The following is a 26,483-nucleotide window of genomic DNA, read 5'->3' as shown; positions in this document are numbered from 1 at the left end:
AGGCCAACATATTTGGTATGGGGCAGAAACTAACTAATACCTTTTTTTAGTGAATAAAATAAAATGAACAGCAAGGTGGAAAAATTAGGTAGATCTCTGCCTACCCACCCATGGTTCCATTGACACCAAAAACATTAGGCATGTGTTATGAATGTCATGAGCGCAGTGTCAACTTACCATACAGGCACTTAAAAAGCCTTCAGGTTTATCATACATTCCTATCATAGTCTGGCTGTCAGTCCAGCCCCCAGATACTGTGCAGTCCGTTGGGAAATATCCCATTGTGCCACTTCAGGTTTAGGAAATATTGAGAGTAGCAAATGTAACCGCATCACTTCATCTCTTACCAGCCTTATTCTTTGTTAGCCCTTGTAGCGAATGTAACTGCATCTCTTACCAGCCTTATTCTATGTTAGCCCTTGTAGCGAATGTAACTGCATCTCTTACCAGCCTTATTCTATGTTAGCCCTTGTAGCGAATGTAACTGCATCTCTTACCAGCCTTATTCTATGTTAGCCCTTGTAGCGAATGTAACTGCATCTCTTAGCAGCCTTATTCTATGTTAGCCCTTGTAGGGAATGTAACTGCATCTCTTACCAGCCTTATTCTATGTTAGCCCTTGTAGGAAATGTAACTGCATCTCTTAGCAGCCTTATTCTATGTTAGCCCTTGTAGCGAATGTAACTGCATCTCTTAGCAGCCTTATTCTATGTTAGCCCTTGTAGGGAATGTAACTGCATCTCTTAGCAGCCTTATTCTATGTTAGCCCTTGTAGGAAATGTAACTGCATCTCTTAGCAGCCTTATTCTATGTTAGCCCTTGTAGCGAATGTAACTGCATCTCTTAGCAGCCTTATTCTATGTTAGCCCTTGTAGCGAATGTAACTGCATCTCTTACCAGCCTTATTCTATGCTAGCCCTTGTAGCAAATGTAACTGCATCTTTTACCAGCCTTATTCTATGTTAGCCCTTGTAGGAAATGAAACTGCATCTCTTACCAGCCTTATTCTATGTTAGCCCTTGTAGGGAATGTAACTGCATCTCTTAGCAGCCTTATTCTATGTTAGCCCTTGTAGCGAATGTAACTGCATCTCTTACCAGCCTTATTCTATGTTAGCCCTTGTAGGGAATGTAACTGCATCTCTTACCAGCCTTATTCTATGTTAGCTCTTGTAGGGAATGTAACTGCATCTCTTACCAGCCTTATTCTATGCTAGCCCTTGTAGCAAATGTAACTGCATCTTTTACCAGCCTTATTCTATGTTAGCCCTTGTAGGAAATGTAACTGCATCTCTTACCAGCCTTATTCTATGTTAGCCCTTGTAGGGAATGTAACTGCATCTCTTAGCAGCCTTATTCTATGTTAGCCCTTGTAGCGAATGTAACTGCATCTCTTACCAGCCTTATTCTATGTTAGCCCTTGTAGGGAATGTAACTGCATCTCTTACCAGCCTTATTCTATGTTAGCTCTTGTAGGGAATGTAACTGCATCTCTTACCAGCCTTATTCTATGTTAGCCCTTGTAGGAAATGTAACTGCATCTCTTACCAGCCTTATTCTATGTTAGCCCTTGTAGGGAATGTAACTGCATCTCTTAGCAGCCTTATTCTATGTTAGCCCTTGTAGGGAATGTAACTGCATCTCTTACCAGCCTTATTCTATGTTAGCCCTTGTAGGAAATGTAACTGCATCTCTTACCAGCCTTATTCTATGTTAGCCCTTGTAGCAAATGTAACTGCATCTTTTACCAGCCTTATTCTATGTTAGCCCTTGTAGGAAATGTAACTGCATCTCTTACCAGCCTTATTCTATGTTAGCCCTTGTAGGGAATGTAACTGCATCTCTTAGCAGCCTTATTCTATGTTAGCCCTTGTAGGAAATGTAACTGCATCTCTTACCAGCCTTATTCTATGTTAGCCCTTGTAGCAAATGTAACTGCATCTTTTACCAGCCCTATTCTATGCCAGCCCTTGTAGGGAATGTAACTGCATCTCTTACCAGCCTTATTGTATGTTAGATAAACACAAAAAGAATTCAGTGCTAGTAATCACAAAATTAGTCAAGGTAGGCAGCAACCCAAATGAAGGAAAAACCCTCGGGTCCTTCGGTGGATAGATACAAAAAGATATGGAAGGGCTGCGCCAATTAAGGGTAGATAGTCCAGTAAAGTATTGCTAGGGTGCCAATAGATGATCTAGGATACTTGATATAGTTCCTCTGTGGATGCGTCTAGTGTAGACCGTTCCGTATATGTAAATACAAGAGAGGTAGTGGCGACTAATGGTATAGTATGAAAGTAAAGGGTGTGATTGGTAACAAAATGTAGAGAACTCACATTCAAGAGAGCTATGGCCAGCTCTGGTGTGGATTGCGTACAGCGGTATAATCCCCGCTTATGGGATATGTAGGGAGGGGGTCTCCGTCAACACCGTCTGGTAGTCCAGAACTCGGAAAAGAAAGACAGAAAGCGACAATAGTGCTCTCAATTTTGATGTGGTTCAGTGTGCAGATAAGAAGAGGTAAAAAACTCACATTTGAGGGAGCTATGGCCAGCTCTGGTGTGGATAGCGTACAGCGGTATAATCCCCGCTTATAGGATTTGTAGCGGCAATACGTCCGTCAGCACCGTCTGGTGATCCAGGGCTCCAATATAGAAAAATAAAAAGCAGCAATACTGCTCTCAATTGTGATAGGTTAAGAGAGTAGTAGAGGAAATAAAATAATACTCACAAAGATAGAGCAGAGGTACTGCTCTATGGATAGGCGCTGGTGGTATGATCACATTATTCTATGTTAGCCCTTGTAGCGAATGTAACTGCATCTTTTACCAGCCTTATTCTATGTTAGCCCTTGTAGCGAATGTAACTGCATCTCTTACCAGCCTTATTCTATGCCAGCCCTTGTAGGGAATGTAACTGCATCTCTTACCGGCCTTATTCTATGTTAGCCCTTGTAGCGAATGTAACTGCATCTCTTACCAGCCTTATTCTATGCTAGCCCTTGTAGCGAATGTAACTGCATCTCTTACCAGCCTTATTCTATGTTAGCCCTTGTAGGGAATTTAACTGCATCTCTTAGCAGCCTTATTCTATGTTAGCCCTTGTAGGGAATGTAACTGCATCTCTTACCAGCCTTATTCTATGTTAGCCCTTGTAGGGAATGTAACTGCATCTCTTACCAGCCTTATTCTATGTTAGCCCTTGCAGCGAATGTGACTGCATCTCTTACCAGCCTTATTCTATGTTAGCCCTTGCAGCGAATGTCTAAAGCACATTTATTACTTTGTTTGCTAATGCTATTTATTTATATTCAAATATAAATGTAAATTTTTTTGTGAAGATGCTATAATTTTCTTAAAAGTAGTGAATTGAAAACGAATGAAAAATTTAGGAGAAAATAGCTGATCTTAATTAAATATTATATATTTTTACTGCAAATTGCTGTTTAGTGAATAACCTCCTGTGGTTGCAATTTTTATGGTATTATTCCATATTACAGATTTGATTGCTTTGAGTAGAAGTTTCTTAATTACTAAGATTTATAACTTTTCTTAACAGTTGAAAGGAGCTGTGTAAATGAAATGTAGAGCATCTGTTAATAGCGTTCATTCATTAAGTGCTATTTTGAGCCTGTGGGGGCAGACAGAGGCACTCTGAGTAATGACGTTAATGGTACCTTCAGTGACTTAAAAATATGCTTATTTCCTTTAGTTACATGTTATTGGCTGTTTTTTGTTTTTTTATCAAATTGATAGTTTATGTGCAGCACAGTCTTCACAGAATGAAATTCTCAAGTGCCAACAAATTAGTAAATCTTTTATATTGTTATGGCCCAATTATAGTAATCTTGTAAAATAAATCTGTCCATAAGATATCCTATGTGAAGTAATGGTTTAATTTTTGCGTTTTAGACACACTCATTTAGCTAGTAAATAGTGTTTTAGAGATAAACAAATACCGGTAAATTACAATCTACGGTCAATGTTCTTCTGACTATAACATGGTTATTTACCAAGGTGAGAATTGAAAGTAAATGTCAAATTTAAGGCCAGAATAGCTGAGCTGAAAGCATAGCTGACTTGAAGAATGTTTCCTGCTTAGCTATTTGGGCCTTAAATAAAAAAAAAATCACTTTGCATCACATTGAATTCTCACTTAAGCGAATTGACCTGTAAGTGTTTACAACAAGATCGAAGTTACAATTTGCAGAGGTGAAGATATTATTTGAAGTGGCTTTGCCACCCACCACCCAAAAATAAATCAGCAATTCATAAATATAAAATCTTTATGATATGCTCATAAACACGGTGTTGAAATTGCCCTGAAATTCCACCCCAGTCAAAAGAGAGAAAAAGTAGGGACTACTTTGTCTTATGTATTTTTCCTATGCTTAAGAAAAGGCAGAGCTTCCATTTTTTAATGGAACCATCAGACACATTTATACTGTGATATCAACACCAAAAAACAGCTTAAAAAGACAATGAAAACACTTTTCTAACCATTAATCAAAACTGCAAAATAAGTGTACATCACAGCACCTCCCATGACTTGATAATGTCTATAAGCAATGTTAACCATTCCTAATTCATTAATTACACCAATTATAGGACAAATAAGAACTGTAAAAACAAAATAGCTGAAAACAATTGATGACACAACACATATACATTTGTGGCCCGAATGTCTGATTTGAACATGTTTAGAGAACCAAACACGGATATCATTCTCTGTTTGGAACACAACAGGTTAATAAAACATGTTAAAGCGATAGTCACCTTCTGGGTTCTTTGAATATTTTGCAAAGACCCTAGATGGTGACTGCTCTATTCAGATTGCGGTGGCCCCAGGGCGCAGGGGTAGTAGTTTTTTTGCTAATCTCTCCATCGATGATGCCACCATCTTCTTCTGCTCAATCTGCCAGGAGCCAAAGTCAGCGGTGTACTCTCACGCATACGCAAGAGTACAATACTAACATCTATGTAGGATTCCCCAAGGATCCTCCATAGAAAGAGACTTGACAAAGCTTAAAGGATCACTATAGTGTCAGAAAAACAAACTAGTTTTCCTGATACTATATACTCCTTAGGACCACCCTCAGGGCACCCCTCCCTTGGCACTGAAGGGGTTAAAACCCCTTCAGCTACTTACTTTGATCCAGCGCCGGGTCCCTCAACGCTGGTGACCTCTCCTCTCCCACCGACATCAGCTCCCGAGTGGACCGGAATGCACATGCACGACAAGAGCTAGGAAAGCATTTCTCAATGCTTTCCTATGGACGTTCTGCACGCTGGATGAGAATTTCGCATCCAGCCATGCAGAAGCGCCTCTAGCGGCTGTCAGGAAGACAGCCACTAGAGGCTGGATTAACCCTGCAATGTAAACATAGCAGTTTCTCTGAAACTGCTATGTTTCCATCTGAAGGGTTAAAACCTGGCGGACCTGGCACCCAGACCACTTCATTGAGCTGAAGTGGTCTGGGTGACTAGTGTCCCTTTAACCATTTTACTAATTAGCTCAGCATGTGCCAACGTTGTATATTTTTGTTCTACCCAGGGACATCATAGAGAGTTGGCATTGATATTTCACCATTGTCCTTACCGTAACGCTCAGTAATCGTTACCAGATGCTACACACACTACAGCCTAACATGAATCATCATACCTACCTAACATGCTTCCTAGTTACGCTTAATCATTTTTACTAATAAGCCCAGCATGTACTAAATCATATACATTTGTTCACACCCCTCGTATAGTCAGTCAGTATAAGCAGATTCTTATCTCATGCCGCTTTGTCTCTCTGCTGACTACTTTTCCTACTCATACAATTGAAAAAGCGCAGTTTAGCTACTATACTTTTAACACAAAATACCATGCTGTTTAGTCGAAATGAAACGCAGTGTTATCGCTCACTGTTTCATTGTGTATTTAATGAACACCTGCATTTGCTGTTGTGGTATTGCGGTTTGCATTGTATTCTCATGCACGACCAAAAATAAAGATTTACAAAAAAAAAAAAAAAAGATTCTGCTTACCATGATATTCTGCAGAGCTATAGAACAGGTTTATTGTTTGAAAATGTGTATAGGGCCATATAATCCTCCTTGTGGGTCACCTGAATAATTAATTTGCCGACATTTGGGATATTGAGATGGTTCTTGCCTAACCAAAAATCTAATGAAAAATAAAATATTAATTCAGAAGAGAGACCTTTGTGTATAAAACCAGTTTATAAATGTCCTATGCTATTATTAAACATTTGTGCTGTTGTCCTATCGGCACACTGATGCTTGTTTATTTTTTAATTTCTCAGACATGAATGACCATAATTACCCCGTCTAATGTAATTAGACTGCAGCGTTTAGTGCAGGTGCAACAGACGCTCCATTTCCTTGTGTGCAGATTAGAGAGATGGGGGCACAATTTATTGTTTTATTGAACACTGTCAGTTTACAGAAGACTGGAAACTGAGAATACTTTGGATTTCATGTTGCCTGGTAACCATGGAAAATGCTATTAATGTGCTTTACTGTGAAATTACCATTAACCTCTTTGTAATTACCAAGAAACTGGTACAGGAAACCTAGCCTTTCATCTGCATTAGGATATTTGTTTATGGTGCCACGCACTAAGACATTATTATCAACAAGTACTCCAACATCACATCGCACAGAAAATACATTCAGCATATTGCGTGGGGTGGGGTGGCAATGCATTTAAATTCAAAATATTGATAACCTGCTGCATACCAACTGTAAATGGTCCATACCCAAATGTCTCTATGCAGTGCCCAAATCAATATTTTCCATCCTAATTTCCCTATTGTCTTGGACCTCCATATTGTTATTGCAGAGCTCCACAGCAATAATACAGTAATCAGTAATGTGTCTTTAAACTGCAGTAAATGTGTTTAGAAATCAGTCTGTGCTTTGAGTAGTATACAGTGTTCATGTGCTAAATGGCATATTTTAAGTATTAGTAAGTCACTTACATTTTCTCTGGACATTCCCACCCCTGGCCACACACTTAATCACACCCCTAGAATTAAAGTGTCTCTCTGCGTCCATTTGAAATGTTGGGAGGTGTGGTTGATTTGAAACTTCCATGAGACTTAGCTAGCAAATGCAGGTTCCAAACACATTCGTGTATGATCAAGTTTTGAGAAACAAATCTAAAAATATTAAAACTCTCAGAAAAATAATGCTGTCTTAAAAAAAGATTACAATATATTTTAATATATTTGTATATAGGTACTTGTTATTGATAGTTATTGATAGTCTTACATACATATATAACATGACTATTACACACACAATTAAATCTATAGTATTTGTATGCACATTATATTTCCCTCAGGCAAAGAGATAACGTCTAGGCACATGCCTAGAGTGAGCCTGGTGTGATGTCTTAATATTGAAGTGGTTTAGATTAGAATTTTGTGAGCCTCAGGCAGACTTGAATGTAATACTTGGAGATGTGCTGCAGCTGTAAGAGGCTCAATGCAAGATTTCTTAATTCTAGTTGGGCCATTGGGCAAGGGGGAGCAGTCTGGGGCAGCTCTGCTATTAACAAGTAGATGGTCAGTGATACATTGTGCTCCACATACCTGTATATTGATAAGGGACAACTGCCGACCAATACCTTTTATAATACTCACAACGTATCCAATTGCAAAGGAATTATTTGTAGATATTCTTTCCCATCACATTTTTATCTTCTGTCTATCAATCAATCTAATAACCTGGATGTTTGTATCTGTCTGTTTATTTGCACTGTCTGTAATAACATATATATCCATCGGTTTACCTGTCTATGTGTATGTCTATTTATCTAAAGAAAAAAAAGTGTTACCTTGCCCAAATCCTTATGTATATTTAAATAAATAGAGGTTATTTAGTAACTTCAATAGCCATTAGGTACAAGCCATTAATAAGTATGTAGGGGTTTAGAAAAATACCACTTTCTGTCTCAGAGATTTCTTTGCCTGAAGCTCAAGGAAGCAAGGTGAATTGTTAGTGTAGGACCCACCTAAGAGGTTTGCCTTGACATGGCAGGTGGTCTTGCATCTAATGGCCATGGAGTTCCTAAATAACTTACATTTATTTAAATATGCATAGGGATTTGGGCTAGTGTGCAGGTAACTGATGTATGCTATGGTCGTTTCTGCCGCCCAGGGAGTTTGGGCGCAGGACTTATTTTTGTGTATTTGTATGTACTCTTGGCGGTGGACAGGAGTCATCATGGGCACTCTGACCAGTCTGGGGCTACACAGTCCCATATGCAGCAAACTGTGATGCACTGTGGGTTTAGACACCTTTCAATTATGGCCAGCATTAAATTTTTCAGCAAGTTAAGATCGGCCCAGACAGGCTAGCCTTCACATCCACGTGCATCAATGTGCATTGGGTACCCATGACGCCTGTTCATCGGTTGTCCTTCCTTGCACCACTTATAGTAGGTACTAACTAATGCATAGCGGGAACACCCCACAAGGCTGTTTTAGAGATGCTCTGACCCAGTCGTCTAGCCAGTGCTATTTAGCCCTTGTCAAAGTCACTCAGATATTTTGCTTGCTTATTTTTCTTGCTACCAACACAATAAATTAAAGAAATACTTTTCACTTCACCTGTCAGTGGTTTTAATGCTATGGCTGATCAGTCCTACAGGGCTTGACAAATTTGTTTGAAATCTAGGAACTATATGTCTGTCTGTCTGTCTGATGTTTACCTACACCAAGCATGTCAAACTCGCGGCACACAAGGACCATCTTTGCAGCCCGGGGAGCCGCGAGTGCATGCTTGGTGTTAAAGCAGAGTAGGCACCTGCTTCCCCACATTGCAGGTGCCTACTCTGCTAAAACTTACCTGCCCGGAAGAGGAGAGCCAGCGAGGGAGCTCAGTGTTCCTGCTTCTCACTGCTCCCTCGCTGTCTTTAGTGAAGCTGGGCGCCAGAATATGATGTCATATTCCGGCATCACTAAACCGCGCAGGAGCAGTGAGGAGCAGACAGAAGGACCCCAGGGAGATGCCCCACACCAACTCCAAAAGGTAGGGAGCAATAAAGAAAAGTATGTGTGTGCAATAATGTGCAAGTGTGTGAGTGTGTGTGTGTCTGTCAGTGAGTATGTATGTGTCTGTCTGTCTGTCTGTCAGTGAGTGTGTGTGTGTGTGCGTGTCTGTCTGTCAGTGAGTGAGTGTGTGTGTCTGTCAGTAAGTGTGTGTGTCTGTGTGTGTGCAGTGTGTCTGTGTGTCTGTGAGTATGTGTATGTGTCAGCGGGAGGATCAGATTTGGCACAGGGTGGTAGAGGGGGGTGCTGTGGTTTAGTAAAGGGGAGAGGAGGACTGGGATTTAGTAAAGGGATGGGGGTTCTGTGGTTTAGTAGAGGGGGATACTGGGGGTTTTTTTTGACTGTACTTTTTCAAAATAAATCTACATTTCTATGAAAATGAAAGGTATTTTTTTGCGGCCCCCTTGTTTATGTGGCCCATGCCAGACTTTGAGTTTCACATGCTTGAGTTGCACTGTCTAGAAGTACATATATATTCATCTGTTTATATGTGTATTTATCCATCAATCTAATGCCATACGCATTTTTCATTTGTTTATATAATTATTTCTTCAAATAAATGGCTCTGTAAGTTAATTCGCCATGGCAATGTTTGGCACTTGGAAGGCCCATTGTTTTATATGTAGATTTATAATTTTTATCAGCTCTTTTTACACAGACTAGTCTACAGCTAACAGGAGGCTCATAGCTGAGACTCACTGAGATGTATTAAAGGGATACTACAGGCATTAAAACAACTTTGAAGCAGTGTTGGTGTATTAACAATACCACTGCAGTCTCACTGCTCATTTCTCTACCATTTAGTCGTTGAATCCTTTTGTTTCTGTCTGTGCAGTCCTAGCCATACCTCCCCTGGATGTGACTCACACAGCCTTCATAAAATAATTTTTACATTTTCAAGTCAGATTTTAACTTATATTAGAAGATTTTATATCCTGCTCTGCAAATGTAACTTTAATCATATTTAAACAGACTGTGAAATAAGACAAGAGATCTCTCTTTACATGAAGCGTTTAGTATGGCTTTTCAATTCACTTGCAAGAAGGTACGACTAGGGCTGTATAATCAACGTTATTTAACTCCTAAATGACATATAATTGAGCAGTGATCTGGTGTGATCTGTACACCAAAACTGCTTAATTACGATACATTTTTTTGGTTACCACAGGGCTTAACAAATTTGTTTGAAATCTAGGAACCAGCTAAACAATTTAGGAGCCAGTTTTTTTTAAGGGACACTATAGTCCCTATAACCACTACAGATTAATGTAGTTGTTCTGGTGCCTATAGCCTGTTTCTGTAGCCTTTTCAATGTAAATGCTGCCTTTTCAGAGAAAAGACAACGTTTACATTGCTGCCTACTAAGACCTCTAGTGACAGTCACTCAGACGGCCACTAGAGCCATGTGTCAGTGCTCTACATGGAGGCGCTGAATGTTAATAGAGAACATGCGTTATATCCTTCCAATGCTTCCCTATGGAAAAGCATTTTCTTAGCTGAGATCATTTAGATCTCAGTTATGGAGGTGGGACAAGCAGCCGTGAAACAAGCATGGCGTGGGGAAAAAGGGAAAGTAAAAACACCAATCGTGATCAGAGGGGGGCAGGTACCTAAACAGACACAAACATTGACAGACATACAGAGACACATACAGACATACACACACACACTTTCTCTAACACTCACACATTTATATTTTTAATTCCAATCCACCCAGCCTCCCTACCTTTGGGAGAGCTGAGTGGACTTTCCATGGGGTCCAGTGGGGCTAATATTTCTGCGTGCGAGGGAGCAGTCTTCCTGAAGTTCCTCTCTGCTCATATGTCATATTCCGGCTCCCAGCATCATTATACTGCGCGAGGGAGCAGAGAGGAACTTCAGGAAGACTGCTTCCTCACGCGCTACCCCAGCCTGCGCCTCAATACCTCCCGCGGCAGCTACAAAGCTCCCTAGGCTGGCCGCCTCTATGCTCTCGTGGGCAGCGGGCTACTAAGCTCCCTGAGCTGGCTGCCTCCATGCTCCCGCGGGCGACTGGCTACAAAGCTGGCCCTCTCCATGCTACCGTGGGGGGCCGGCAACACAGTTTCCTGAGCCGGCCGCCTCCACATCTCCCAGGGCAGCCGGCTACAATGCTCACAGAGCAGGCGGGCAGCCGTCCGGCTCCATTGTTTGCCCAGCAAGCCATTTTAGGTAAAAGGCAGACAAATCCCAGACGCCAGGGCAAAATTTCTAGTCACCATGGCGACCTGGTGTCTGGGATTTGTCAAGCACTGGGTTACTATAGTGTCCCTTTAAGGTGAAATATTTCTAAAAGTGCCCATGCCTCTGTTTTATCAGCTTGATAAATCTACCTGTCCAAAACAATTTGAGAATATGTCTATATTGAGCCATGTATTTTTAATCACGAATACATAGACCTTCCACCAATAACAGTAGACTAGATGTATATTAATGTTGTCAGGACTAGTGAAATGCACACCGACTTCTAAGGAATTGTAAATACACAGAACAAATGTGTTTAGTCCATTCTAATGGCATATTAATAGCATGACCTTCAAGTGTCCTTTTATATATAGAAGTATGTGGAAAGGCTCACTGGTATAATGAATGAACACATTAACTTAGAAGTAAAGGCTGTGCTTTATTTAATGATGCCTAAAGGCATCTGTAGTTAAAGTTAAAAAGCAAATACAGTTTAGTGCATGTATCTCCTAAACCGTATGCAATGACATTGAAGGTTGTCTTGTTATATATCTGTGGTTGTATTTAAGCTGTTAAATTCCTGCATTGTACTGGGGTCGCCAGAGCTGCACTTGAGCTATTTAAGTATTTTTGTTTTTTGGCCCCTTCTTATTTAGAAAGGCAACACTCTACTAGTAAGCTAACCTCTGCAAACAGTCACTTACGCCAGACACAATAAGTTTGTGAGAAGAACTAAAATCCTCAATAATATATTCCATCCTGGCACTAAAAGGAAGCAGAGTGGGTCCCATTATGTTTCATTGGGGGGGGAGGAGGGTGAATGAATGTATCTTTTTTCCAGGACTTCTTTTTCTAATTCAGAATATTGAATCAAGAAAAATAAGTTTCTGCCTGGCTAAATGCCAGGTGTGTAATGCCAGGCTAAATGCCAGGTGTGTATGATGGGGTATATTCACGTAGGTCACTATTTTACTTATCCTGATATATGGTGGGGTTCTGGAAACAGAATGAATAGTTTGGCAAAATGGAAGGTCTTGATGAACCTATGCAGATGTCAAGGGTGCAGGTGTGGAGTTATGGCTGTAGTTATGTAGATTTCAAAAGTGCATGAATAAGAAGATGAGTGCCGGGGATTCTTTCAAGGGAGAGGTAGGATCTATAGAATGTCTATTCATTTATTTGACCTGCAACTGCCTATAATGAGGTGCTTACTATTTAACCTAAAATGCTTGCATCATCTTGGTGGCAGGAATCCACCTATAATATTTTTATAGTATTACCTTTTTATAGTATTCCATGACTTAAACATTCCCATCTTCTCAGTCCATAACCAATGCCATAGTCTTCAACTGTGGCTGCCAGCCTAGTCCTCCAGGCAAATGAGAAGTCCAGGATTTAATTATTTGCCCATTTTTTGAGGGCATGATTAGGAACAACATGGAAGTTTAGTTAGCTATGATTAATTTAACAATAATGCTGCAGATTTCTTGAGGGTGTCTCATATATCCCGTACTATGACATCTCTTGATGTCTCTGCCTGCATGGTGATTTTGATTTTGGATTTTACAAAGCAATGAAACCCAAATGTCAATAATATTATAGATATCATATGACAACAATGAGGCATGGAGTTAACATTAACACACACATTTTGCTGTTGTAGAAATTACCGGCTGGAACAAAGATGTTCTTTTTAAAGGAACCATAACTGCTTCATTACATTAAAGTAGTTATAGTGTCTGGAGTCTTCTGGCACTGTCCAATCAGTATTAAACCATTTTTAGTGTTTTAATGCTAAACAAGAGTCCATAGCAACCCACCCCCTCTGCACTGCTGGGCTAATGACGAAGCAGTAGCTTGTGCAGCAGTGGGTGGCTATGATGATCACTTTTATCTGAACTCTGTGCCATTGCAGGTATGAATCAGTATTGCCACAAAAAAGTGTATAATATCTGCCTTAGCAACAAGAGTCTTGGATGGGGCTATGGGAAGCCAAAGACTCTTAACCCCTTAAGGACCAAACTTCTGGAATAAAAGGGAATCATGACATGTCACACATGTCATGTGTCTTTAAGGGGTTAAAGGGACACTATAGTCACCCAGACCACTTTAGCTCTATGAAGTGGTCTGGGTGTCAGGTCCCTCTAGGGTTAACCCTGCCTGATGTAAACATAGCAGTTTCTGAGACATCTGGGGTTAAGCCAGCCTCTAGTGGCAGTCTGGAATCACGCAAAGCGTTGCCTCAATCACGCAGAGCATTGCTTTCCTACAAACACTTTGCACATGCGCATTTGGCGCCGGTGACGTCAGATAAAGATGCTGACGTTGGCGGGGGAGGAGAGGTAAGGGAGCGCGGGGGGGGGGGGGGGGAGGGTGAGTAGCTGAAGGGGGAACCTGAGGGTGGGGGCACTCACAGGGTACTAGTGTGTCCCTTTAAGTGTTAAATTGCTTGAAAATGGTTAAATACTGAATGGAGGGTCAGTGCCATGGGACTTCATGCACTATAACAAATTCAGTGGGATACAATGGTTTCACTGCCTACAGTATCCCTTTAAATGTATTATATCACTAAATATGCACAGTGTTATTAAAGCTCCCCTGTCATGTTGTTTTTTTTCCTTTCCTTATGCTCCTTATACCTTAAAGGGACACTATAAGTACCCAGACCATTTAATCTCATTGAATAGTCTGGTTGCAGTGTTCCAGTCTCACTTAGTCCTGCAATGTAAATCTTAATACTGCCTTCTTTGGCTGTCTACCAAGTGGCTTCAGGTCCTCCAGCATTAGAGGCTTCTCTGGAGGTGACCACAGGAATGTATATATTGGAGGAAGTTTTGGATAGTAATGTCACTTTTAGTATAATTTTCATAGAGCAGATATATGATCTGTATTGTGGGTATACACCTCAAAGCACTATTAATTTAATTGTTTAGTTTTGACACTGAATGTATTTGAATTGTGTTTATCACATTAATTTTGAATTATATATATTCAAAATGCTCTTATAACAGATTATTTAGGTACACTTTAGCTTATTTAGCACTAGCAACATTTAATTTGTCTCCCACGTTGGAATTAGTGACCCACCAATAAGTGGTGGGCTTAACACAATATTGCCATATGGTGGACCTGAATCCCCATTTTTGTTTGCTGAGGTAGGTGATCTTTCTCAGCAAACAAATGTATTCTAATGCGTGCGCTGCTCCTTAATCTGTATTACGTATGAATTCTTGTCTCTACTGCAATATACATGCTCCAGGTGTCCCTCTATTCCTATTTGTCTCTCCTTTGCAATGATGTCTGCTGTTTGCTCTGCTGTGGGATTGATTGTACTGGTGGATAATGGGTCAATATATTATATGGCAACTGAAACAGAGCCTTGCTTTAAGCTCTGCCTATTGTCCAGTTTTGTCAACTTGACTGTTGACAAATGTAGTTAATTCATGTTTTCTAATGTAGTTAATGAAATCTAGGGCTCTCAGAAAAAAAAAAAAATTGTGATAGAGGGAGCAATATTGAAAGAGATTAGATAAAGTGTATATATGGTGACAGAGCCGCTATAAGTATAATATAAATAATATATTATAACATACAGCCATAAGATTTTTCCAAAGAGTGTTTGAGGTTGTATGTATCGTCCTTTATTTCAGCTCTCATTTCTTCCTTTCAGAATGGACTCAACGCTTTGCACCTTGCAGCTAAAGAGGGACATATGGACCTTGTACATGAATTGCTGGAAAGAGGATCCACAGTGGACTCCGCAACCAAGGTATTTACACCACACATTGTCATCTAAAGGCAATGTATACTAAAGTAAATATAGGGAAACAGCAACAGTACAGGTAATACAACAGGAACATCAGTTAATTAATCAGTTTCAGAAAGCACCCCCCCCCCCCAAGTTTGCTGCTTATACTTGAAAACCTAATGCCACTTCAACACAACATGTACTTTGTATATGTCATACCTGTACAACCGGCAGTAATTATGAGGGCTGCCATGATAGTTTGATGCCATGTACTTATAGTTTACATATATTTTTTTTTTACTAATAAAAGTTCACTTTTTTTCAATTTTTTTGTTATCTCTGTGACTTATTTGAGGGTTACTCATGTCTGTGCGGACTATTGTTTATCTTTTGAAACATCAGTTAATGGTTAAGGGACACTCCATGCACCAAAACAAGTATAGCATAATGAAGCTGTTTAGCTGTATCTCTCACACCCCTTTATTCTCACTGCTAAATTCTCTTTCATTTAGGAGTAACTTTGTTTTTGCAGCTCTTGTAACACCTCCTCTGGCTATAGAATAAATGGATGTGGTGAGGTTTATTAAACTCTTCATAAACAGTATATAATTGAGCATTGAGAATGCCAAGGGCATGATCTATACACCTCTTCATTAAGCTAATTAGTATACAATAAAGGCATCATATACAAGGGTTTACATTGTTATACACATGAGCCCTATATTAAATAGAATACTGGTTTTAATGTTTACATATCCCCTACATTCCTACTATTAGCAATTATATAGTGACAGCATATTCTGCAGCACTTTGCAATTATAGATAGATGATATGTAGAGATGAAGAAGACCCTGCTCAAACAAGCTTACAATCACTGAGAATTTGAGGTAGGTATCTTGCCCAAGGACACTTACTGGTGAGGTGGTCTGACTGGGATTCAAACCTGGCTTTCCCAGTTGTAAGGTTCTAGCCAGCCGGTATATGATTCATTAATATATATAATTGATGCCTGAAAAGTAAAATTAAATGTCTAAATTTGCACTCCTGTTTTTAGCTCTATTGTGGAATTAAGTGCATACATCTTGAATCCAATTCAGTCATTAATACACTCTGCCCTTTTCTCTCATTAAACATATTATATGTAAATAAGGATTGAGATCCTCTTTGATGCTTTCCTTAACTATCATTTATACCTAGTGTCCTGAGTTGCATGATGACCAACTACACAGAGATTGTGTACATTTTGTAAGCACTGTTTTACAACAAAAGACTTATTACTGAAGAAAATAAGGGATACCCCCCTAAAGTACCACACAATGGGGCCTTACACTGTTCCAAGATCTCTGTTTAGTAGTCACATCTCACTAAATGAGAATAGGAGCCTCTAATGGATATGCTGTGTGTCCACAATCTCACATATGCCTGGTGCTTCATCTTAACGTTAGTGGTATGGGACAAAGGCAGGTTCATGGTTGCTCCCCTCTCCAGAGCTTAAAAATGTTGGGTCTTGTTATCTAGGTTTATCTTTTCGTGGTCACACTGTGACTATAGGATCACACTTTCCTCCTGTTTTCTCCTTCTGTTTTCTCTGAATATTTCTTGCTTAGAGAACTGTTTTACATTTTGCTTTTTGGAGAGTCTAGATACAGTTACCAGCTCAAATTCTTTTCTTGAGAATAATCTGCTGTTTCCTGGTCTTGTTCTTCATGGGATATCTTGTCCTCGTCCTAAGTATTTTAAAATGGCTTTATTACTCCAATGGAAACTTTATGAATAGTGTATTTGTTTGTGTTGCAGAAAGGAAACACAGCTCTACACATTGCATCGCTTGCTGGTCAGAATGACGTGGTGAAAATTCTGGTTAAGGAAGGAGCCAATATTAATGCCCAGTCTCAAGTAAGTCTGTGTTTTTTTGTTTGTTTTTAAACTAGAGTTACAGTTTTATGCTGTATTGCTTCCAGGATGGTCATAACATTATATAGCTTATTATTCAGTAGTAGGAATTGAAGGAGCAATTAAGTTGCAATTCAACATATTGCAACCATCTTGAATTTTCTCAAGGTTGTATATTTATGCCACTGAATGTTTTCTAGATTTCCAAACAGAGATCCCAACATTAAATTAAAGATGCCTGGGAATCAAAGAGCTCACTAGTTCCCTACCTAATACAGCAGAAATGTATTTAGCATCTAATAAAATGTGCAAAACAGGAAATGCCACCTTAAACTCAGATCTTGGCTACACCATCTTTAGGAGAAACTGTCGCAGTGAGATATTTCTCTAATTATTGATGCAAGAAATGTGGTGTACTCCATCACACACCTTTTTTTGGTTCCTGCTTTTGAAAAGCCATTGTAAAATATTCTTTTAACCTTTATCCATTCAGATCAACACGTGCTTGAGTGTTTCGGATCATATTTTTGCTGCATGGCCAAGCTTCACTTTAGTTTCAGCTCACGGAAGGTGGCCTCACATTTCCCTGATTCCAGATTTCATGGTTCCTTTAATGAAGGCAAATTGCCAGATCCTAATATAGAAAAGAAAGCAGATGTAGACGGCACAAATCTTCAGAGCAATAGCTCATGAGGTTTTATTTTTGTGTTTCATTTTATTATTTGTGTTGAAATACATAGTATTAGAGAGGATAGTGGAGACACTATTAAAAGCTTTGTCACAGCCTACCATTATAGTCAATAAGGTGAAAATCTATGTGTTATTGGCTTCCCAATGTGCAGCAACCAGATCAATAAACTAATTATAACATGTGTATAATAGAGCACATACACTGCACAATTACTCACATACTGACACTACTTCATTACCAATTGCGGATTTTCAATTCATGTTTGTCTTACTGGACTGTTTCTTTATGTTTCCCTGTGTTTTTTGATATTTCCGATAGGAGTTTTTTTTTAACGATGTGTAAGTGGAAAACGTTCTATTAAATTACCTTTTGTGAAATGGAGCTAATAGAGTAAATGTATAGAGTAGGAGTAGAGTATGATATAACTCTTACTGAGATGACATATAAGCAGCAGACAGAAATTGCCTTCAGCAGGCGTTTTGTGTTTTCTTACGGTTTTCAAAAAGCATACACTAAATGGCATGTTTACTCTGTTGGAAAGGTGTATAAGTTACATTCTCCCTGCAGTCAGAAAGCATGAATTCGCCCAGGATGATAACAAAACAAGTGAGTTGTCAAAGTGAACACATCTCTAGTATACTGGCCTACCGATCCTTATATTCAGTCTGATATATTTCATTGTTTAAAACTTAGACAAGCTCGGGTGGGTCTATATTTGAACAGTTCTTCATGTAAAAGAGTAAAAGGAGCCATAATAGCTCAAGCAGTGTATTCCCACCACCCTCCCTGTGCTGTCACCTTATGACACTTTGACATAACTTTCCAGACCCCACCCCAACCTTGTGTGTCTCCCAATCTCCCATTCCCCACTTTGTATATCAGTTTGCACCTTATGTATCCCAATCTCAAACCTCTGAACTTGTCTCTCCATCTCATATCTCTTCACCTTGTATGTTCTCTCTTATGTCTCACCATCTTCCACTCATTTACCTTATGTCTCCCCACCCTCAGCCTTGTGTCTTCCCCCACTTTGTTTTTCCACAGCCCTCATTATACACCATGCTCTACAGATTGTGCTGTTTAGCATGTTATCATGTTTTCTCCTTTAATCCGTGGGTTCTACATTGGACTTTTCCCAGTGCGCGTGTAAAGGGGGTTGCAATCTACAGGAGTAACGTATTGATTTGCAATAAATAAATCACTTTTACATTGCATCTCTTCATCCTTAGATGGGGGACCAAATATCAATAAACAAGTAAATGCTTAACTTAACATCTTTGCCCACAGGTTCTAGATTTTCTTGCTAGAATTTTAACTTTGATTTTGGCACAGCTTCAATAATGGCTCACTGAATGACAGCATGAACAGTATAAGTGCAAGCATGGTGAGGTGCTTAGTAAAAATATAACAAAAAACATATGGTGAAATAGCTCAGTGTATAGGCTGCAGTATATCATAGTCACAGGTTTAATATTATTTGGAGAGGTTTACTCAACCTTCTGAATGCTGATTAAATGAGTGCCATTAAGTTGGGTAAAAGTAACATCTAGACCCCATAAGTGTGATGCTGATCTGTGCCTAGAAACACATGCATTATAGACTATGTAGGAAATGAATAATGCTGTTAATCTGAATATTTGATCTATTACTCATGTTTTGTTTTGTTTTTTTCACCTTGAAAAGTTTTATTGATTAAACACAAATACCGATTTACAATAAAACAAGCCAGCATATAGTTGTACAGATGAGTGTATAGTGAGTTTGTCCACATTATGCAATGTTGCTAAGAAATGTGATTAACATAGGTAGTATCAAAGTTTGAATGCATTACTCTGCGGTCTGTAGCCAACTCAAGTTGAACACAAAGGTAGATAATATCTAATAAAGAAGAAAACAATTACGATTATCAGTAGGCTGCTGCTGCACTTTACTATAAGGGTTGGGGTTCACTAAAGTACCGTATATACTCGAGTATAAGCCGACCCGAATATAAGCCGAGGCCCCTAATTTTACCCCAAAAAACTGGGAAAACTTATTGACTCGAGTATAAGACTAGGGTGGAAAATGCAGCAGCTACTGGTAAATTTCTAAATAAAATTAGATCCTAAAAAAGTTATATTAACTGAATATTTATTTACAGTGTGTGTATATAATGAATGCAGTGTGTGTGTGTGTATGAATGCAGTGTGTATATGAATGCTGTGTGTGTATGAATGCTGTGTGTGTATGAATGCAGTGTGTATATAATGAATGGAGTGCAGTGTGTGTATATGAGTGCAGTGTGTGTATGAGTGCAGTGTGTGTATAATGAATGCAGTGCAGTGTGTGTATGAGTGCAGTGTGTATGCAGTGTGTATATGAATGCAGTGTGTGAGTGCAGTGTGTATATAATGAATGCAGTGCAGTGTGAATGCAGTGTGTATGTATGAGTGCAGTATGTATGTATGAATGCAGTGTGTATATAATGAATGGAGTGCAGTGTGTGTATATGAGTGCAGTGTGTGTATGAGTGCAGTGTGTGTGTATGAGTGCAGTGTGTGTGTATGAGTGCAGTGTGTATATAATGAATGCAGTGCAGTGTGTGTATATGAGTGCAGTATGTGAGTGCAGTGTGTATATAATGAGTGCAGTGTGTGTATGAGTGCAGTGTGAATGCAGTGTGTATGTATGAGTGCAGTGTGTATGTATGAGTGCAGTGTGTATGTATGAGTGCAGTGTGTATGCAGTGTGTGTATGAATGCAGTGTGTGTATATAATGAATGCAGTGCAGTGTGTGTGTGAGTGTGTGTGTGAGTGCAGTGTGTGTGTGTGTGAGTGCAGTGTGTGTGTGTGAGTGCAGAGCATTGGTGGGGGTGGGCATTTTATTAATTATTATTATTTAATTATTATTGTAATATATTTTTTATGTTATTATTTTTTTTTTTTATTTTTTTTTATTTTATTATTATTTTTTTTATTTTATTTTTCGTCCCCCCTCCCTGCTTGTTAAATGGCCAGGGAGGGGGGCTCTCACTCCCTGGTGGTCCAGTGGATGGGCTGTAGGAGGGGGCTGTCAGGAAGCTGTAACTTACCTTCACCGCAGCTCCTGTCAGCTCCCTTCTCTCTCCTCCGTCCGTGCAGCTCCCAGGTCAGCTCCCTCTGCAACTCTCGCGGCCGCGCGGAGCGTTGCCACGGTAACCCATGGCAACGCTCTGATCCCGCGGCTCTCGCGAGAGTTGCAGAGGAAGCTGACCTGGGAGCTGCACGGACGGAGGAGAGAGAAGGGAGCTGACAGGAGCTGCGGTGAAGGTAAGTTACAGCTTCCTGACAGCCCCCGGTCCTTGTCTGTATTATGGCAATGAAAATTGCCATAATACAGACAACTGACTCGAGTATAAGACGAGTGAGTGTTTTTCAGCACAAAAAATGTGCTGAAAAACTCGTCTTATACTCGAGTATATACGGTAAGTTTTTTTTTTTATCACAGGGGGACCATATATAAGGATGTCGTCTTAAATTAGAGGGGTAAAGGTTTAAAAATAATATTACTTTACTGAGATCACCACAGAGATCTGAGGTTAACACAGGTCACTGAGGTTAACACAGTAAAGGAGTTTAAGCATGCGTAGGATAGGCATAAGGCTATCCTAACTATAAGATAAGGCCAGGGACTAATGAAAGTATTTAGAAAATTGGGCAGACTAGATGGGCCGGATGGTTCTCATCTAACATTACATTCTATATTTCTATTTTTTTATGTTATGAAATAGCACTAAACTGGGCGAGTGTGGTTTGTAAGTTGGTGAGGGGAGTGAGAGGTTGCATCAGAGAGAGCATAATGTCATCAGCAAACATTGCAGACTGTTTGCCAGAACCTTTGCATACAATTTGGTAGCAATGAGATTGGGCAGAAATGTTGGCATGCAGTTGGTTTCTTCCGTGGTCTTGGTAATGTTACTATGCGGGCAGGCTGAGTTTATCTGGGACCAGGGCGGAGGAGTGAATGTAATTACAACAATGAGTGAAGTATGGAGAAGAGTTTGCATAAAGATGAAGTGATATAAGTTTGAGTACCTATCTGGGCCAGGACTTTTGTTTTTTAGGGAGGCAGGACGTTTTTCGTCTGGCTGAAGATGCCAGAAATGGTAAGTAGCCCATTCCTGGTATCGCTCTGTTGCCCTGAGTTTCCTGGCCTGCCACTTCCCTGCTTTGTTAGATTGAGATTAATATCTTTGTTTGAGTACTGCTCTGTTGATTTGAGCTGTATTTCAGCAATCATTTGTTTAATTTTCGAAGGCCCTGCTGCAGATGTCTTAGAGGGGGAGAATTTGTGAATAGTGTTCTCCTTTAAGCCTTTTTCTAGTGCTCTTCCGCCTTGTGTTTTTTATGCTGGAAAGCTAATTGTATCAATTTGGCTCTGATCACTGCTGTATTAGCTAACCATATTGTTGTGGGTGTTCCTGAAGTGAGTTTTCTGTGAAATAGTTAGTATGTCCTCAGATTTCAGTGCACATCTCAGCATCTGCAAGAAGATACTCACTCAGTTTCCAATCCCCTTTCCACTGGATTTGTGTGCCTCAGAGAGCATTTGGTGACCAGGATAAATGACCTATAATACATGAGCTGTAACGTGGACCTATCAACTACAAAATACTCAATTCTCAAGTAGCTAATGCGGAGAGGGAAAAAAAATGTGATCCCCTGCTGAGTTTAAACGTTTGCCCACTGACAAAGAAATGATAAGTCTATAATTTTAATGGTAGGTGTATTTTAACAGTGAGAGACAGAATAACAAAAAAAAAAAGCCAGAAAAACACACATCAAAAAAGTTATAAATTGATTTGCATGTCAATGAGTGAAACAAGTATTTGACCCCTTCGACTTAGTACTTGCTGGCAAAACCCTTGTTGGCAATCACAGAGGTCAGACGTGACCTTATTAAGCAAACGTGAGGATCAGATATTCTTCTCGCCCATCTGAAATTTTTTTAAATAAGGGCGAATGCAATGCTCTTATGGATTAGGATTAAAACCCCTCTTTTTTCCAGAGGGTCATAGAATGGTATCTGATAGGATCCTCAAGGGTTTGTAACATGGGGTGCTTTAGCTTTGCTACGTCTCCTGTATATAAATGGTGTGTGTGGTGTGTCTGGTGTGTGTATAAAGTGGAGAAAGTAAGGTGATAGCGCAACAGGTATTAAAGGTAAATCACAATTGCAGCAGTAAAGATTGTCCCAACAATGTAATGCTCCAAAATTGAAGTTTCAGGAACCAGTAAATAAGTAAAAATATACTTTATTTTAACATATAAAACACAACAAACTTAGGGGTAAAATAGATAGAAAGGGCTGGTACGGATATGCAAAAGAGCACACCTGATTCCAGTCCTATTACCTTATGTGATTACTAAATAGAGGTGATCGGCGTCCAGTGCCTAATGTACATAAGCATAACAGTTCTGAGAATAAAATAGGATAAAAACAAAAAAACTTTAATTTCCCTAAATGGATAAACACATCTAAGTGTACCAAAACACCAAAAAAAACAGAAAAATAATACAGTGTAAAAATATAAAGATAAAATAGGTCCAACAGCTGAAGCTAATGAGTACAAGTACTTGCTTGTTACAAAATTGCCAACTAATGGAACTGATCTAAGTAGAAACTAGAAACAGTATCCATGGGGGAATATGCAACAAATATGCTAAGTAGAAAAGGTGACGATAATGTGCTAATAATTGTTGATAATGGCAAAGGGATGTAAATATATCGCAAGTAATATGTGGTAAAAATTCAATATTGTCTGTCAAGGTATTTGATAGATACATAAGTGGATAGAGCGTCAGAGAGTATTTGGGAAGTCCACAGCAGTCGCCAGACATGATAAACTACAGTCAGGGAACAACTGACAGTGGATAGAGTTAAGGATATAAAAGAATGCCCCTTTTTGAAGAGTTCTGTTAGACTGAAAGTGCAGACTCTTAGAGCTTTATATATATATATATATATATATATATATATACGCCCCTTAGTTTGCTGACATCGATAGTAATTGACCAGTCGTGTCTTAGGGGGCGTAATCATACTTGTTGATTACGTACGTGGTTGGATATGGGGGGTAGGAATAAAAGTATGGGCGATAGTAAGGGAAAACTGTGATATAGATATATCGTCTTAGAGAGGGAAAAGTAAGGATAGTAAAAATAGAAATAAGGAGATAGAATATGTAAAATATGTACATACATTTATGATCCAATATTTGAAATACTAAAATTCAACAATAAAACTCTATAGTACAATAGATGTGACCAGAGGATAAATAAAGGTAATAAATATTATAACAAAGTGCCAATGTCAAAGTCTATATTGAAACCTTTTGAGGACAGTGTCTGCAGTTCAAAAATCCACCTCAGCTCTTGTCTATCCAGACTGCAGGCACTGCCCCCCCTCTCCAGTGATTAGTTACCCTATTGATCCCTAAAAACTTTAATCCGCTCAGATCAGATTGATGGTGGTCCAGAAAGTGCTTAGACACGCTATGGTTAATAAAACCCTTTTTAATGTTCCTGATATGTTAATTTATGTGTACTTTTAACGGTGTACCTGTCCTGCCAATATATTGTTGGCCACATGGGCATTTTAATAGATATATGAAATTTTCCGTTTCACAGGTGATAAGGGATTTAATTTAAAAACATGTATTGGTAACCATATAGTTACATAGTTACATAACTGAAAAGAGACTTGCGTCCATCAAGTTCAGCCTTCCTCACATTTGTTTTTTGCTGTTGATCCAAAAGAAGGCAAAAAAAAACCCAGTTTCAAGCACAATTTTGCAACAAGCTAGGAAAAAATTCCTTCTTGTCCCCAGAATGGCAGTCAGATTTATCCTTGGATCAAGCAGTTATTACCCTACATTGAAAGATTATATCCTTGAATATTCTGTATGGACTGTGCTAAAACCATTTCTTCAGGCAGAAAATTCCACATCCTTATTGTTCTTACAGTAAAAAAACCTTTCCAAAATCTTCTTTCTTCCAGTCTAAATGCATGGCCTCGTGTCCTATGTAAAGTCCGGTTTGTGAATAGATTTCCACACAATGGTTTGTATTGGCCCCGAATATAATTGTATAATGTTATCATAACCCCTCTCAGGCAAAGTTTTTCTAAACTAAAGAGGTTTAAATTTGTTAACTTTTCTTCATAGCTGATATGTTACATTCTTTTTATTAATTATGTAGCCTGCCTCTGCACTTTTTCTAGTGCCATAATATCCTTATTTAGAACAGGTGCCTAAAATTGCACAGCATATTCAATATGTGGTCTTACCATAGCGGTAAAATTTTATTTTTTCTTGCTTATAATCTTAGTATTCTTACATGCACTCCAGCTCCCGCAATGATAAAACCCTGTTTGAGTTTTGGACCATTTGTTTAAAAAAAAATTCTTATCTACATAACTTGAGGTTTAAACTAATTTTGGTTTTGATCCTGTAAATTCGTTAAGCTCATGGTCTTGTTTTAAAATATAAGAAAAAGTGTAGAGTAGGTTAGCGCTAATAATATACAAAGGAGGCAGCAACCTTACAGAGGGTCACCCTCTAACCCTCTGGGATAAGGATGTACAGGAAAAAAGGGGAGAAAAGGCTGCGCCAAGAGATACAATAAAATAAGTCCCAATAAAAATATAAAAAGGATATATATAAATATATATAATAGTCAATATAAAAAGGAGGATAAATGTCTATGTTGCGCTGGTGTTCTCTCTTCTTATGATGCTTTGGATCCTCCCGTGATATGTAAAATATAAAAGGGAAAAGGACCAATGGTGCAGATTGTGGGGTACGTGGAAAATGAAGAATAAAGATGTAATAAACTCACATTTGTATGAGCTATAACCAGCTCAGGTGGAATGGGCGTTCTGCAGTATAATCCCTGCTAGTAGGATATCAGGAAATTCTGATCCACTGGTGCTGTCCAATTCTCAGGAGAAGGGAGAAAAATATATAACAGATAGTGCTCTCTGAAGATAAGATGTGGTATATACAAAACAAAATAAATATACTCACAGTATACAGTGCAGATGACACTGCACTTGAGATATGGCGTGGGTGGTATAATCCCCACCTTAGGATATATAAAATGCCAGGAAAGGATAATATAAAATTGGAGTGATAAAAATATATATAATAAAAATATGAATGGCACAGAGATAAAGCCAAACGTAATTTATTATTAAAAGTATACAATAAAATCCATTAACGCGTTTCACCTCAAGGGTTTTATCAAAATGGAATAATTATTTGATAAAACCCTTGAGGTGAAACGCGTTAATGGATTTTATTGTATACTTTTAATAATAAATTACGTTTGGCTTTATCTCTGTGCCATTCATATTTTTATTATATATATTTTTATCACTCCAATTTTATATTATCCTTTCCTGGCATTTTATATATCCTAAGGTGGGGATTATACCACCCACGCCATATCTCAAGTGCAGTGTCATCTGCACTGTATACTGTGAGTATATTTATTTTGTTTTGTATATACCACATCTTATCTTCAGAGAGCACTATCTGTTATATATTTTTTTCCCTTCTCCTGAGAATTGGACAGCACCAGTGGATCAGAATTTCCTGATATCCTACTAGCAGGGATTATACTGCAGAACGCCCATTCCACCTGAGCTGGTTATAGCTCATACAAATGTGAGTTTATTACATCTTTATTCTTCATTTTCCACGTACCCCACAATCTGCACCATTGGTCCTTTTCCCTTTTATATTTTACATATCACGGGAGGATCCAAAGCATCATAAGAAGAGAGAACACCAGCGCAACATAGACATTTATCCTCCTTTTTATATTGACTTTTATATATATTTATATATATCCTTTTTATATTT

The 26,483-nt window shown here is 38.9% G+C and overlaps 1 protein-coding gene across 49 annotated transcripts in view; it reads left to right on the top strand.

Moving 5' to 3' along the window:
- Positions 1-26,483, top strand: part of ANK2 (ankyrin 2) — a 540,585-nt gene that overhangs the window by 316,701 nt on the left and 197,401 nt on the right. For all 49 annotated transcript variants that reach the window (XM_063458296.1, XM_063458304.1, XM_063458330.1 and 46 more), the window contains exons 3-4: positions 14,937-15,035; positions 16,812-16,910. In XM_063458296.1, coding sequence (XP_063314366.1) covers positions 14,937-15,035; positions 16,812-16,910 — 198 coding nt within the window. The remainder of the gene's footprint in view (positions 1-14,936; positions 15,036-16,811; positions 16,911-26,483) is intronic.

This window comes from Pelobates fuscus, chromosome 6 (assembly GCF_036172605.1).
Source record: "Pelobates fuscus isolate aPelFus1 chromosome 6, aPelFus1.pri, whole genome shotgun sequence".
Classification (NCBI taxonomy): domain Eukaryota; kingdom Metazoa; phylum Chordata; class Amphibia; order Anura; family Pelobatidae; genus Pelobates; species Pelobates fuscus.
This window is presented reverse-complemented; position numbering and strand designations above follow the sequence as displayed.